This window comes from Heliconius melpomene, chromosome 13 (assembly GCF_056956725.1).
Source record: "Heliconius melpomene rosina isolate 202511_hmr_F chromosome 13, ASM5695672v1, whole genome shotgun sequence".
NCBI classification, from domain to species: Eukaryota; Metazoa; Arthropoda; class Insecta; order Lepidoptera; family Nymphalidae; genus Heliconius; species Heliconius melpomene.
In genome coordinates this window covers 1,127,108-1,142,943 of record NC_140401.1, presented here as the reverse complement: position 1 = coordinate 1,142,943, position 15,836 = coordinate 1,127,108, and the positions used below count along the sequence as shown (strand labels likewise).

The following is a 15,836-nucleotide window of genomic DNA, read 5'->3' as shown; positions in this document are numbered from 1 at the left end:
TATCTATATTAATAGGACAGAATAGTCTACACAGTGCGTAAAAAAAATCTGTAAAATTGGCTTACAGACGATATTTTTACGTGTAAATATCATAAGAAATCGTTGAGAAAAAATTGTATTACTATAGTGATTGATTATAATATAAAAAAAAACAATATTGAGGAACCGTCTCAAAAAGTCTCATTATTCGCGAGATAGTTGTGGGGTTCAAGCAAATAATAGTAAAGTAACACAAAATTCCAAGCCCAGTTTAAGTAACACATAAAAATATCTAAAAAAAAGTTAAAAAAAGGTATTACATTAAATAAAATAAGATAATAAACAACACTGGGTTCTACCAGCTAGAAAAAAATATTCATACATTTTATTATACAGTTAATAACATCAACCTCTTTTGAATTGAATCGTTACTTACTCAACGAGCTCACAGCTACAAGTATCACTTGAATCAATGTACTATCAAAACATTAACCGTTTCCGTTCAATTTTACATCTCAATTATTATTGTGATATTATATTGTTGATGACATTGATGATGATGATGATGATGCCATCGTGGTGCATCCCCTCTCGATGGTATAGTTAAATTAAAACTATTTGCTAAGACAAAGCGCGGCGTTGAATTCCTTTACTGCCAGTGTCATAGTTCTGTCTTAAAGATGTAATGAAAATAGTAAGACATACTCTTATTCTGTTGGATAATAAATCAATTTTGCTATTAAGAAATTAAGAAAACGAAATCTTAATTAAAAAAATCTTAATCAAAAATCTTAACCTATAAATATAAAATTTCTAATTAAAATAGACTTTAAAATGAATTTGGAGAAGGAAATTAATCAGTACTAAAAAGCCGGGCCTCAAATCTGCTTCAATTTTACCCTCGTCATAATAAAAGTCAAAATTTTTATCAATATTGATCTTGTAAGGGCATTTACACATTGTTATTTTAAAATTTAAATAAATTATTTAATAATATAAAATATTATGTAATGTAGAGGCAGTCATGAACAGTTCAGGATAATCTGACTGTAAACACTGGTTGTGGGTTCGATTCCCGCTCAGAAAAATCATTAATTTTCATTATTTTCGTAATCTAGCTCAGGTACGGTTTCACTTGGGACAAAAAATGAAGAACAGATATCTTGACTCTAAGTTTTGTCTGTCTATCTAGTAAACAACGAACAAAAATACCTAATAATTATTCTCATGCCTACCTCATACCCCACGTGAAGACCCATCCTAATCTTTTTTAGAGATTCCCACCTTATCTGATCCACCTGTCGTCGAAAGGAGTTTATTCCTTAAAACCTATGGTTTTATGATATTCTTTCTTTGCTTATTATGGCACCAGTCTCATATATCACGAATGAATTGTTATTAGCTATAAGGGGCGGCAGATCAAAAACTTTTGAAATATCGTCTTTTTTAGGTCACTTTGTTTCCCGCGTACCTATAGCACGGTAGGCAAAGAGAGCTTTGTGTTCTGTGAACCTGGGAATGCTTAATTCCCATTAAGACACTTCCGTTCCTCACTTTCCGCCAAATTCTAGGGGCATTTCGTGTTGAGTGGTGGAACTTAACGCCCCGTTTTGCCTTACCAGAGCGAGAAAATGAAAATGTTAAAAACTTCATGTCCTTTAGTGGGAATCGAATCCAAGACGTTTCCACGCGTTTTGTACGCGTTGTTGCGACCGGGCTCGTAAAATAATAAAACATTAATAATTCCAACTAAAAGATCAAAAATGAAACAATATAAGCAATTCATTTACAAGTGAAGTTAAAATGAAAGGTATGAAAAGTTATATTTATTTGTACAGCATTTGATCACAGGATGTTATAGTTTACTGTTACATTCCTTTACGCGTTAGTCCGAATGTTGGGAGCACGTGTATTTCTCTTCTTATTTTCTCGTTTACTATCGCTATACACGTATATGAGAGTATTGCTTGTAGTGGTTATGAGTTCAAATCGAAAGGGGGTGCCCTTTAAATGCAATGCCTCTAGAATAGTCGGAAAACGGACGAATATACATACACTTCGTATTTACGTTTTCCAAGTATGTGTTTTATAGTATCTCTGCCTATCATTCTATAAAATAAAATAAATTGTTATTTCATCGTTAGGAAAGAAAAATATTTATTTAGTAAGTATACATATATTTGAACGCGCGTTTTGGCCCCGAATCATCTTGGAAGCCGCTGGAGTCTAAATATATGTATTTCTAAATAAATATATTACTAAGTAATCTATATTTTATTTTCATTTTCTCAATGTAATCTAACTTGTCTTAACAAGCCATCACGATGACGGAAGCGCCTCCTAAAATACAATGTCTATAAAATAAGCAGTAAGTGGAGACTAGAGTGATTTCACATGCAATAACACATAGGTTACAATATATGTAAAAATTGGTTATAATAAAACAATAAAGAACGAGAGGGAGAAGGAAAGGAGTGTCTTAACACTCTGTTCTCTCTGCTTACCCTACCATGTGCGGGATACAGCGTGAAGCTGATTTTTTCTGAACTAAATAGCAACTTTAAGCGGGCAACATCGCGTTAGGTTCGCTAGTGTATAATATATTAGTCGACTAGCATGACTCACGCAACCGTGGGTCGTGGAGGCACCGATAAGGCTTTCTTAGCTCTGTTTTTTCTCATCTCGCCCTAATTGAATCGCCTTTGTACATGTTTATTGTTATTTTTGTATTGCTTTCCTTATTTTTGTTTATATAGAACCACTATTTCTTATAATGTTTTTTCTAAAGATTTGTCATTTCTTGTATATTTTTCGAAGTTTCAGCAATTTCTATTCCTGTAGTCAAGTAGGTGTTTTATCTAGGATAGTCAAGATAAATTGTATGTTTTTTCTAATCAGATAAGCAAACTCTGATATCAAAATATTTTAATATTTTGTTACCTTTAAGCGCTGAAAATTAAAGAAAAATCATTTTAAATTTTAAAACAATAAATACAAGCCTTTGTCTTATTGCAATTGCATTGCATTATACAGATAATCTTTTCGAGATAAAATGTAAAAATACATTAGTAAAGAGTTCATCAGTATTATTTATTTGTTAAAATAATGATAACTTAAGAGCAGTGTACAGTAAAAACGTACAAAGATAACAAGACTATTTTTTTTTAAAGTGTCTCTCATTAGTTTCGTAAGTAATTACAGCCCGCTTTGACCTTTGGCATTTTCGAAAACGTCTAAGAGTTGCGGGTTCGCATCTCGCTACGTTTAAGTTTGTATACAAGTCTAAGTACTTCATTCTTTAATTGTATACATAGTTTTATGATTATATCCATAAAGACAAGAGATGAGGTTAAGAAAAAGTACTTAATGCAGCATCCCATCTCATCTCTGCTGGTGGCCAATCTTATCACGTGAGATCACTGTTTCCGATCATTAGAGCATGTTTGATTATGCCACGCTGTGTGGTACAACTGAGTGTTTATCTATATAGCATCGTATCTCGGGAATGATCGTAAATACACGGTAAGCTTTGTATCTTATAGATAAAAATTACATGATAAATTGGTGGGTTTGAATTTTTGAGATTTTTTGGTGTGCTTTTTGAGGGCGTTGTTTTGGTGATAGCTAGTTTTTGTTTATTATTTTTATACAATAAAAAAAATGTAACCCAATCATGGTGCAAATGCGGTATGCCGCTGTAAGCACGACAGATCGTGGGTTCGATTATCATTCGAGTAACGAGGTAAAACGCAATGCCTCTGGGAATCGGCGGAAAGCGGAAGTGTCTTAATAGAAATGGAGTGTCTTAACACTACTTTTACAGGTTACCTCTGGCTAAAAATAATAATAATAAATAAACGAAGCTTATTCGTATGAGAACTATTTCGTTTTGTTTGTGTGGGGTTCAAAGCGCAAAATCCTTCTAAACGTCCCAAGGAATTTCATAACGAAATAATTTGATATAAGTAGATTACAAATTTTACATACATTTTTTATTTATCATATACACCTACTCATACATGCCATACAAAAAATCAATTTCCCTCAACCAATCTCGCTCATTAAACAAAACAAACGGTAACCATTTTTGTATTAACAATTGTTAACTGGCATCATTCGTCGCCCACTCCTTTGTCCAAGCTATTTGGTTTTGCGTGCCAATGTATAGGCAAAGGCGATTTTTAACATACTTTTCTTATATTGGCTTGAGCACATAGACGGGTAGGCAGAGATAACCTGGGAACTTAGTGTTAAAACACTCGGTTTCCGTTAAGCTACTTCTTTTCCCCACTTTTCGCCGAATTATGAAGGCATTGCATGGCAACCAGACCTCAACGTCACCATTTGGCTTTTCTAATTTACTTAACAGATAAAAAAAAACAGTCACATCTAAATCTCTTTCGCGTATCACTAAAGGCCAGTACTGAACGTGTAAGGTAAGTCACGACCGGCCACCGAGCCAAAAGCGACATTTGATAGCATCGTTCCCGTTTCTATTGACCCGCGGACCTTTGGGCGGTATTGGACCTCGCTTTGCATTAGCCTGGCTTTTTGAAATTGTTTCACTTCTAATGAATAGCTGGGATTTTGTACTAAAATTTTCTATTTATGTATGTATATTTCATTTAAGCGGGAGTTGGACCTATACGTTTGCTTTTTTTTTAAAAAACGTTAACCTCCTCCAAACTCTAACAGTATTAAATATTTCTTTTCTCCGAGTGGAAATCGAATTCATAACCGTTATGCATACAGTCGCACGCTTGCGCCCCTGCGCCGCGGTGGCCTCAACAACTTTCACATGTGAGAAGGACTATGTGCCACGATAGCGCATACACAAACTAATTAAACGCTACTACACATACTTTAGTTTAATGTCATAACCGAAACCATAATTTTGTGTCATTATTGTTTAAATGTATATATTTAATGCTTTTAATGAATTAGCTATCCCAACAATTTTAGCAAACAATGATAAAATTAGGTTATGCTAAAATTGTGGTTGAGTTTATCTTGCAGCGGTTGTATACAAAATTGTAAGCGTAAATTTTCGTTATAACATTATTTATAATTTATATAATAATATAGTAATTTTAAATTATTATTTTTTGTATAAAATATGTGAGGCTGTCGTGGCGTGGCACAACCGTGTGAGTTTAACGTGATGATGGGTTTGGGTATATAGCATGTTGTACCGGACGGGCGGAACTCAAGTGAATGAGCCGCTGACGCCCTGCACACTATAGGTTCCAGATCATGGGAACACGGAGTATGCTGAGACCCCAAGACGTTCTTGTGAGTCGTTCTTGTGAGACGTTCTTGTGAGTCGTTCTTGTGAGACGTTCTTGTGAGACGTTCTTGTGAGACGTTCTTGGGAGTCCTTCTTGTGAGACGTTCTTGTGAGTCGTTCTTGTGAGACGTTCTTGTGAGTCCTTCTTGTGAGACGTTCTTGTGAGACGTTCTTGTGAGACGTTCTTGTGAGACGTTCTTGGGAGTCCTTCTTGTGAGAGGTTCTTGTGAGTCCTTCTTGTGAGACGTTCTTGCGAGACGTTCTTGCTATACATTGAAACAAGATACTGAAACAGGATGTTGAAACAGGATATTGAAACAAGATGTTGATCACTGTATAACGGTCGGTGACTGTCGGCTCTATTCGTGTCTTGTTCCGATTCTATCTTCTTCCTGTTGTGCTCACCGTTGATTGCCGACTGTCTCTGTCTCGCCCGACGCGCACCTCCGTTGCGCGGAGCTAAACGGTAACGAGAGCCGCGAGCCACCGAGCCGTTTTATCTTTATTTACAACAATATTTTTACTATGAATATCACACATTTACATTTATATTTTAATAACTAAAAATCGGATGTTTTTACAATTTATACATATTAAAAGAACATAAAAATATCTATCTATCTATGTATAAAACATTATACTATTTAAGTATTATCTATTATTAAATTACGAAAAATGCTGTTACGATGACGAATTTTACATGAGTTTTTACAATGAAAATTCTCTCTAAAATTAATTACACACATTAGGAATATACAAATCTGTTATTTTGTTACAGAAAACTATGACAAACAATAATTAATAATAAAATTTACTATACGGAAGTTACTATTATATAAAAAGCGATTAATGCGGCAAATCATAGTACAACTATACAAATAAGATATAAAGTCGAAAATTATTATCTAAAACGGAACCCAAATCTATTTATATTTATTATTTAATGTAATTACTTATTTACAAAGGAAAAAACACTATTAATTTAGAAAAGACACTAATAATAACATTCAAATTACGAGAGTGGTATGACGTCACTTTTTGCCAAACTAAACAGTCTCTAACATGTTGTGACGAGTTCACAGCCGATGATGCGCGTCGGTTGTCGCGAACATTTCTCCCGCCGTGCAGAATCAGGTCTCGATGTGATGCTGCATCTTTCCCGCGGTGAGCGACGACGTCTTCTTACTTTGGAAGCGGAACGAGTTTTTTGGTTGGCCTTTTCAGAAGACCACCCTTAGTGCGTACTTCAACTATTCGCACTTGTCCATCTGCACCTGGATATACTTTTTCTATGCGTCCTCTTGGCCACGTATTTCTTGGAAGTTGTGAGTCGGCTATAAGTACCGGGTCACCTATTTCATAAGTAGGGCCTCGACCATGAGGCTCCCGCCGGTGTTGAAGTTCAGGGAGATATTCGCGAACCCAGCGTCTCCAAAACATGTCCGCTAATATCTGTGAGCGTCTCCACTGCTTTTTGCTATCGATGTCGTCCTCACTAAATGTGCCAGGTACAGGTAGACGAGCTGAACCCCCAAGTAAAAAGTGATTGGGTGTTATAGATTCTTCGTCGTCATTGTTTACAGAAACATGTGTGAGGGGACGACTATTCACAGTATATTCTACTTCGCAGAGTAATGTAGCCAAAATTTCTTCTCGGGGATATCTCTCACGAAGAATAGTGTATAGAGCTGTTTTCACGCAGCGAACAAGACGTTCCCATGCGCCTCCCATGAATGGTGCAGATGGTGTTATGAAACGCCATGCGATGCCTCGACGACTGGCTTCTTCTTTGAATGCTTCTCGAAGTTCTTTGTCTGCTCCATGCATGTTTGTACCATTATCTGAGTAAATTTCGGAAGGACATCCTCGACGTGCAGCGAATCTTCGCAATGCAAGTATGGCAGAGTCTGCGCTTAGGCTGGCGGCGATTTCCAGGTGAACTGCTCTAGTGGTAAGACACGTGAAGAGTGCGACGTAACGTTTCACGCGTTGTCTGCCGACGACTACTGTGAGAGGGCCAAAATAATCTAAGCCGGTGTATGTAAATGGTCTTCGATGATGAGCGAGACGGGATTTAGGATGATCACCCGTAGAAGGCTGTGGGGGTTGTGCCTTGCGAATACGACACTTGAGGCACTGATGAACTATCCTTTTCACGGTGGGACGAAGACGAATTACCCAAAAATGTTGACGTACTTCATTTACTATTATTTCGGTGCTGCTGTGGTGAAGACAACGGTGGGTCCAATCAATATATAACTGTGTGATGTAGTTATCTCCATCTAAGACTTGTGGTTTCTTTGTTTCGTCTTTTATTCCCTCGGCGGCGGCTATACGGCTGCGAAGAACGACAATGTCATCTCGGAGTTCTACGGGTAATGAATGAAGGCGACTTTGTTTGGCAATAGTCCTGTTGTATCTTAAGTCTGTGATATCTTCATTGAAAGATTCTTCTTGAGATGTTCGGATGAGAAGATTTTCTGCTTTTGTAATGTACTTCGAATCCAATATCAGAAAATTGTTGGAATCCATAGATTTCTTGCTATGTAGAGTAGTAGATTTCTTTTGCAATGTTTCTCTTCGTTTGTTCCACGTAGGATCTGATTCCATATTTCTACGTGTTCGCTTATAAAAGATCTTCTCTTTTTTATTTCTGCAAATATCTAAAAATTGCAAGACTCTAGCTGTGGCACGAAGTAGTCGCTCCCATTTTGAGAAGCGTTGTGGATCAGGAATTGCTTCACGTAATTTTGTCTTCAGCTGGAGTTCTTTAACGGTAAAAGTATGTTCTTCACCAGTATTATTTGACACGACCGGTTTTTCGATAGGCCAGGTACTCGGATTTTCTTTCAAGAAGGCAGGCCCGTGATACCATTCATGATCAGCTCCAAAATCAGATGGTACTTCTCTGGTGGCTATATCGGCGACATTGAGCTTAGAAGGTACCCAACGCCATTCTTCAACTTTGGTATATTCTTCAATGGCTGCTAGTCTATGTGCGACAAATGGCTTATAAGACCTGGCTCCATTTCTTATCCACGTCAGAACTGTCTTACTGTCTGTCCAAAAGATTTTGCATTCCGGCGCAATACGATGTTCTTTTATGACAGCTTCTGCTATGCGAACTCCCATGACGGCTGCTTGTAGTTCTAAACGAGGAATTGACATAACCTTGAGCGGGGCTACTTTCGCTTTAGCCATGATCATGTTGACTTGGACTTTTCCATCCGGAGCAACCACCCTCCAGTAGGCAGCTGCTGCGTAGGCTGTTTCACTGGCGTCGCTGAATATATGTAGTTGTACAGATGTGGCATCACTATAACCAGAGTAGCATCGAGGTAAGCTCACATTTTTCAATTTCTGAAGGTGTAGCATCCATTCTGCCCACTGCTTGGAAAGATCTTCATCCAGATGTTGATCCCAATCTATAATTCTTCGCCAAGATTCTTGAAGAATTTGTTTAGCACGAATAGTAACGGGTGAAGCGAAACCAAGTGGGTCATAGAGTGACATAACTATCTTCAGAGCTTCTCTCTTCGTAGGAGCTGTTTTCTTTAATAAACTGGGCGGTAATCTTGCTAGTTTTAAATTGAATCGTAATTCATCGGTTGACGGTCTCCACATTAAACCCAAAATCTTTTCTTCTTTGGTACCCAGGTTAATAGTTTCTGTCATATTTGATTGTTTTTCAAGTTCATTTATTATTTTCGGGATATTTGAAACCCACTTGCAGAGTTTGAAACAAGCTTCTCCGTGGATATGTTGGACCTTTTTGGAAGTTTCTATAGCTTCTTCTATACTTCGGAAACTGTCTAGGTAGTCATCCATATAGTGGTTGTGGATGATAGCTTCCACTGCTTCTGGATGCGTGTCGATGTACCTTTTTGCGTTCCAATCTTTAGCGAATATCGCGGTGCATGGTGAACTCGCAGCTCCAAATATAAGCGACGTCATGCGATATTCTTCAGGAGTTCCCTCCCGCCGGTGTCCTCTCCACAGGTAGCGAAGGGCATCCCTATCTTGAGGTCTTACTTTGACTTGCATAAACATTTCGGCTATGTCGGCTGATACAGCGAAAGCATGACGGCGAAATCTCATCATGACTCCAGGAAGCGATTGAAGAAGGTCTGGTCCAGTCAAGAGGAAATCGTTTAGTGACATACCTTTGGTTTTAGCAGCGGCGTCGTGAACAATGCGAAGCTTCTCTGGTTTAGCCGGGTTTTGCACGTCGAAGTGTGGCAGGTACCATGTTCTGCCTGGAGAGATACTTTTAGGTGCCACCTCAGCGTAGCCCTTCTGGACGAGTGATTCCATTTGTTCGGTGTATCTCCTTTTCAGTTCAGGATCACGATCAATTTTTCTCTCTATTGATATGAGCCTCTTCAGCGCCGACTCATAATTATTAACCATGATGCTGTTCTCTGATTTCCATAAAAGTGTGGTTTCAACATGCCCATCTTGTAAACGGTGTGTGTGTTTCTTCAAAATGTTTTCAGCCTTTATTTCTGGATCAGAGTCTGGCCGACGCGGATTAATGATAAGAGATTCCAAGGCAAAGTAATCTCTCAGTTGTTCATCCATTCTATCTTCAATAGCAGTAACTTGATTGACGAAATGGATTTTCTGACCCAATGTCCTATTGTGCGCACCATGTAGCACCCACCCGAGCGACGTGAGTGAAGCGATTGGTTGGTTCTTCGGTCCTATACGGACATCTTCGGCGAGTAGTAAATTCCAATTGTCTTGACCAATTAGAATTTTAGGCGTGGCTGAGTCGTAGGTGAGCTGGTTCTTCAAATCTATTAGATGATCGCAGGCAGCTAAGTCTTCTTCACGAATTGTTTGCGGGGAAAGATTAAGATGCGGAACGGTACGAGCTGTAAAGCTAATCTTCTTTTTCTGTGAATTAGCAAGTGTCACGGTAACACGCCTTGATCCCGGCGTTTCAATAACTATATCCCCGATTGCTTCCATCTTTAAAGGATCCAGCCGTCCCTCAGCACCGACTTCCTTTGCCAAAGCTTCATCTATGAGAGATACAGTTGATCCGTCGTCTAATAGAGCGTATGCGGAGGTTTCTCCCGCCGGTCCATGAACTCTGACTGGTATGATTTTAAGATAAGCATGCGCCTTTGACGGTACCCATGCGTTGGCCACGGTTTCCTTTTCTTCTTGTTGATTTCGAATTTCTGGTTTCTCCTTTTTATCATAGTGTAGTAATCGATGATGAGTACCGATGCATCCCTTAATATTGCACTTCTGTGGTTTACAGGAATGTCCTGATTGTCGGAACCGCAGGCATCTGAAGCACAGTCGGTGTTCTTTGGCGAGTTCCCATCTTTTATCTGAGTTGGCATCTTGAAATTTCTTGCAGCTAATACTGTGATGACCTTCTTTGTTACAAATTTTGCACGTACTTTTCACCATTCCATGAAATCTATTAGTTTTCCTTTCTTCGGTAGTATTGTGCGTTCTATGTATCACACGACGAGTAGGCTCTGAGTGCGGGATCTCTGTTGAATAAGGTGTGCGACATGCTGCTTGTTTGGTGAGAAACTCGCTGAAGTGCGTCAGGTCTGGTTTGAATATAGATGCTTGTTCCTCGTACCACCTGGTACATAACGACGATGGTAGCTTTTCACGAAGGGCCCTCGTTATATCTGGCGCAGTGATAAAGTTGTGTAAATCGAGGGCGCGAAACAGATTGACACTGCTTCTTACCTTACTGGCGAATGCATGTATCTCCTTTGGATTGTCAGCACAACGAGGTAGAGATCGAAGCTTGTCATATTCACTATATGCGATTGCATCTGGACGACCGAAATTCATTTCAAGCTCTTCTATGATGGCATCCGGTTTTGAATGAGCTATGAGTTGTGTGTCGACGACTTCCAATGCTTTTCCAGTTAGGCTTCTTCGAATTCTGGCTGTATTTTCAACTTCATTGAAGTATCCCTTAGTGTTTTCATATATGGCCCTGTATGATAGCCATTCATTTAACACTCCACTATATGTAGGAAGATCCATGATGACTTTGGACGCGACGGGAAAATTGTATGACGATGATGGAGGTAACATTGTAGGTTTAGGTACCTCTGTTTTCATACACAACGATGTAGGAGCGGTTTCGGCTTTTTCGCATCTTTTCTTCAAATTTTCTATTTCCTTTTTTAGCTCCTCTATTTCCTTTGTTGAATCTCTCTGTATTGCTTGTTGATTTTCGGAATTGTTGCCGATATTCGGATGTTGAGGCATTCTATAGCATGACGGCACTGGATGTGGTTGCCTCGGAACATCTGCACATGGTGTAAGTGATTTTTGTACGATTTGTGCATTATCTTCAATCCAGGAGCTAACGTAGTCGGTTTTCGATATATTATCTTCCTGGGATTCTGAACTATCTGATTCAGCATCTTCCAGAGCTATTTGCGCGAGTTCAAGCTTGATGCGAAGTATTTCTTCACGAGCATTTCTTGCTCTACGTCTGGATTTCGTAGACTTCTTCGAGTTTGCACGTTTCGAAGTTGTCGACTTTATTTGTGTGCCTTCAAATTGTTCCTCCTTGTTAATTGAAATAATTCTTGAGTCTTCCTTTTCGTCACTTGGTACTATTAAGTTCTTTTCTATTTCGGAATCCTCTTGTGTATTCGTAGGCGGGTGTGTCACCTCTGTGTGACTAGATGAAGGGTCGGCTTCATATCTCAATCCCTCGGATCGACCTCTTGATCTTGTGATAGGCATCTTAGTAAAAACCTACGATAATTGGTAAAACTCACCAAGACGAAACGATAATACTCGAAGGCGGATGCACGAAGATTCTCGGAGACGAACGACGACACTCGAAGGCGGAAGCACGAAGATTCTCGGAGACGAACGACGACACACGAAGGCGGATGTCGGAGGATGATGCACGAACACTCACGAAGACTTACGATAATACTCGAAGGCGGATGCACGAACACTCACGACGTGACTTACGGCGCGATAGATGTCAGCGCAGTAGCGAGCACGACAGTCAATGCGGACGCCAACGGAGGCGGCGGAGAGCGCAGCGGAGAGCGCTATGTGACGGAGAACACTGCGCGACGGAGAGCACTGCGCGATGTAGTACGATAATACTCGAAGGCGGATGCACGAAGGTTCTCGAACACTCACGATAACACTCGAAGGCGGATGTCAGAGGCTGATGCACGAACACTCACGAAGACTCACGATAACACTCGAAGGCGGATGTCAGAGGCTGATGCACGAACACTCACGAAGACTACAGGCGAGTAAGGCGACTTCAGCACAGTTGCGAGCGCGACAGTCAATACGGAATATACTGCGCGATGGAGCACGGCGCGACGGAGAGCACTACGCGATGGAGCACTTACGAAGACTCACGAAGGCGGATGCACAAAACACTCACGACGTGACGGGATATGTGACGTCAGCGCAGTTGCGAGCGCGACAGTCGATACGGATGCGAAACGCGACGGCGAATGCGTTTGCGAGCGCGACGGAAAACACTGCGCGATAGAGTACTGCGCGACGGAGCACTTGCGCGACGGAGCACTGCGATAACTTGCACGATGACGGATGATGCTTCAGCTTCGGTGAGGAGTCCCCAGATCCGGCTCGAAGGACCAGCACGTTGTACCGGACGGGCGGAACTCAAGTGAATGAGCCGCTGACGCCCTGCACACTATAGGTTCCAGATCATGGGAACACGGAGTATGCTGAGACCCCAAGACGTTCTTGTGAGTCGTTCTTGTGAGACGTTCTTGTGAGTCGTTCTTGTGAGACGTTCTTGTGAGACGTTCTTGTGAGACGTTCTTGGGAGTCCTTCTTGTGAGACGTTCTTGTGAGTCGTTCTTGTGAGACGTTCTTGTGAGTCCTTCTTGTGAGACGTTCTTGTGAGACGTTCTTGTGAGACGTTCTTGTGAGACGTTCTTGGGAGTCCTTCTTGTGAGACGTTCTTGTGAGTCCTTCTTGTGAGACGTTCTTGCGAGACGTTCTTGCTATACATTGAAACAAGATACTGAAACAGGATGTTGAAACAGGATATTGAAACAAGATGTTGATCACTGTATAACGGTCGGTGACTGTCGGCTCTATTCGTGTCTTGTTCCGATTCTATCTTCTTCCTGTTGTGCTCACCGTTGATTGCCGACTGTCTCTGTCTCGCCCGACGCGCACCTCCGTTGCGCGGAGCTAAACGGTAACGAGAGCCGCGAGCCACCGAGCCGTTTTATCTTTATTTACAACAATATTTTTACTATGAATATCACACATTTACATTTATATTTTAATAACTAAAAATCGGATGTTTTTACAATTTATACATATTAAAAGAACATAAAAATATCTATCTATCTATGTATAAAACATTATACTATTTAAGTATTATCTATTATTAAATTACGAAAAATGCTGTTACGATGACGAATTTTACATGAGTTTTTACAATGAAAATTCTCTCTAAAATTAATTACACACATTAGGAATATACAAATCTGTTATTTTGTTACAGAAAACTATGACAAACAATAATTAATAATAAAATTTACTATACGGAAGTTACTATTATATAAAAAGCGATTAATGCGGCAAATCATAGTACAACTATACAAATAAGATATAAAGTCGAAAATTATTATCTAAAACGGAACCCAAATCTATTTATATTTATTATTTAATGTAATTACTTATTTACAAAGGAAAAAACACTATTAATTTAGAAAAGACACTAATAATAACATTCAAATTACGAGAGTGGTATGACGTCACTTTTTGCCAAACTAAACAGTCTCTAACATGTTGTGACGAGTTCACAGCCGATGATGCGCGTCGGTTGTCGCGAACACATGTAGAACGAATTCTGTCTCTCATTTCCAACGGCGAGATTTGACTTTGATTTATCAGAGTGACTCTCGGAGCTCCCTGCTTGTTATTTGCATAAAAAAGTGAAGTTATATAAACAGATTCTTTAAAAAATCATGTCGACTCTTTAATTACAGTTCATACATTACCCAGTGTAGCGCTAGTAGTTTTTCGACAAAAGTTGCCATAACATACATAATTAACTTAGTTACATGTTTTATATAAGGTATCAAGTAAATATGCATTTTTTAAATATCAAAGATTTATTTTATTTTTTAAATTTGTTTGAAAATGTATCTCAGTTCGCTGGAAAGCTAAAATATGTTTTCAAAGAACAAACTTTGAATCCTACGTAGTTCATAACTTTAATAATGTTTTTCTCCGGGTTCAATAATACTGAGCGTAGAGTTAGTACAGCATAATTTATAATTAGATTCTCTACGCCTGTCCTGTCCATAAAATATACTATCTACAAAAAGTTAAAAGTAATTTTGACCTTTAACTTATATCGTGATATTGGATGTCTTGTTCGTATATAATTACATAATTTTATAAAATTATTTTAGCATAAAAAATGAAGCGTTTTTTAGCATAAAAAATGCTTCAATGACAATATCGATTTTGAATCAGTACTCGATGGCCATCTAGAAGAACAAATTAGTGACAAAATCAGTGATGGAAGCTATTGTGCACGATTCAGATAGTAGTAAGCACCTGCGTCTCGAAACTGAAGCATTATCTTCAGAGACTGAAATGAAGATAAACCTGTTGCAGGCTCATATCAGAGGAGTTATTGGTCTAAAATTAATAAATATAATAAAATTAAATAAACTTATAAATGTTTTTGAAATCTTAAGAATAAAAGTTTCTTCTGTTTTTTCCTTTTTTCTTTGTCATATAAATTATACAAGCAGTGAGTTAGATATTAATTTTCTAATTTCTTATCTCCTATCTTATATCTTTATTGCTTTCTATGATTCTTAATGATTATGACACTTTAATATATTTCTTCAACTTAATTCTATTAAAATCACTCTACATATAACCATATAAACATAACATCTTTACCCACAGAAAATGACAAAAGGTTACATGGGCCTACGAAATTGACACCGTAATTAATTTGCCACTAACAAAAAGGGCTCAGGAAGTCCCTCCTGACCTTCCGTTGATGAATTACCCTTCTGAACCATTGTCGCCGATAAGGCCAGGCCTTGCGATTGATTAGCCGACATTTTAGTCCCTTTGTAGGGCGTCTTGGAAGAAGCCACACAAAATAAGGCATAGTGGTTCTATGTATTCGAAGGGTTGATACTCGTATGTTGACAAAAAGACCATTTAGTGAATGGAAAACGGATATTATGCTGGAATATGTCATGTTAGATAATTGATATTAGGTTTCGTTTCCTCCTTTATATTAGCTTGTATTTATTTTGTGAGGTAATAGCCTGATGCTAGATAATAAAGGTAATGAAGTGAGCTATTTTTATAACCGACTTCAGGAAGGAGGAGGTTATCAATTCGGCTGTTTTTTTATATTTGTTTTGGCAATTTTTTTTTAATTTATTTATTTATTTTAGTAGTATATTTAGTATTTGTCTGTTTGCCCATGATTTGCGCTGATGCGCTTTGCCTTTTCGATGCGATTAAATGTTTCATATCTTTGATTGGGAATCGAACCCACAACCCGCATTTACTGTCGCGC

At 38.7% G+C, this 15,836-nt stretch overlaps 1 protein-coding gene across 1 annotated transcript; it reads right to left on the bottom strand.

Moving 5' to 3' along the window:
- Positions 1–6,448: 6,448 nt before the first annotated feature.
- On the bottom strand, positions 6,449–12,007 carry LOC146532393 (uncharacterized). The gene has a single exon (XM_085196201.1). The coding sequence runs from the start codon at positions 12,005–12,007 to the stop codon at positions 6,449–6,451; it is 5,559 nt and encodes a 1,852-aa protein (XP_085052327.1).
- Positions 12,008–15,836: the final 3,829 nt, after the last annotated feature.

Excerpts from the sequence above, each read along its gene's own strand:
- LOC146532393 (XM_085196201.1), bottom strand. The coding sequence starts at position 12,007 with ATGCCTATCACAAGATCAAGAGGTCGATCCGAGGGATTGAGATATGAA.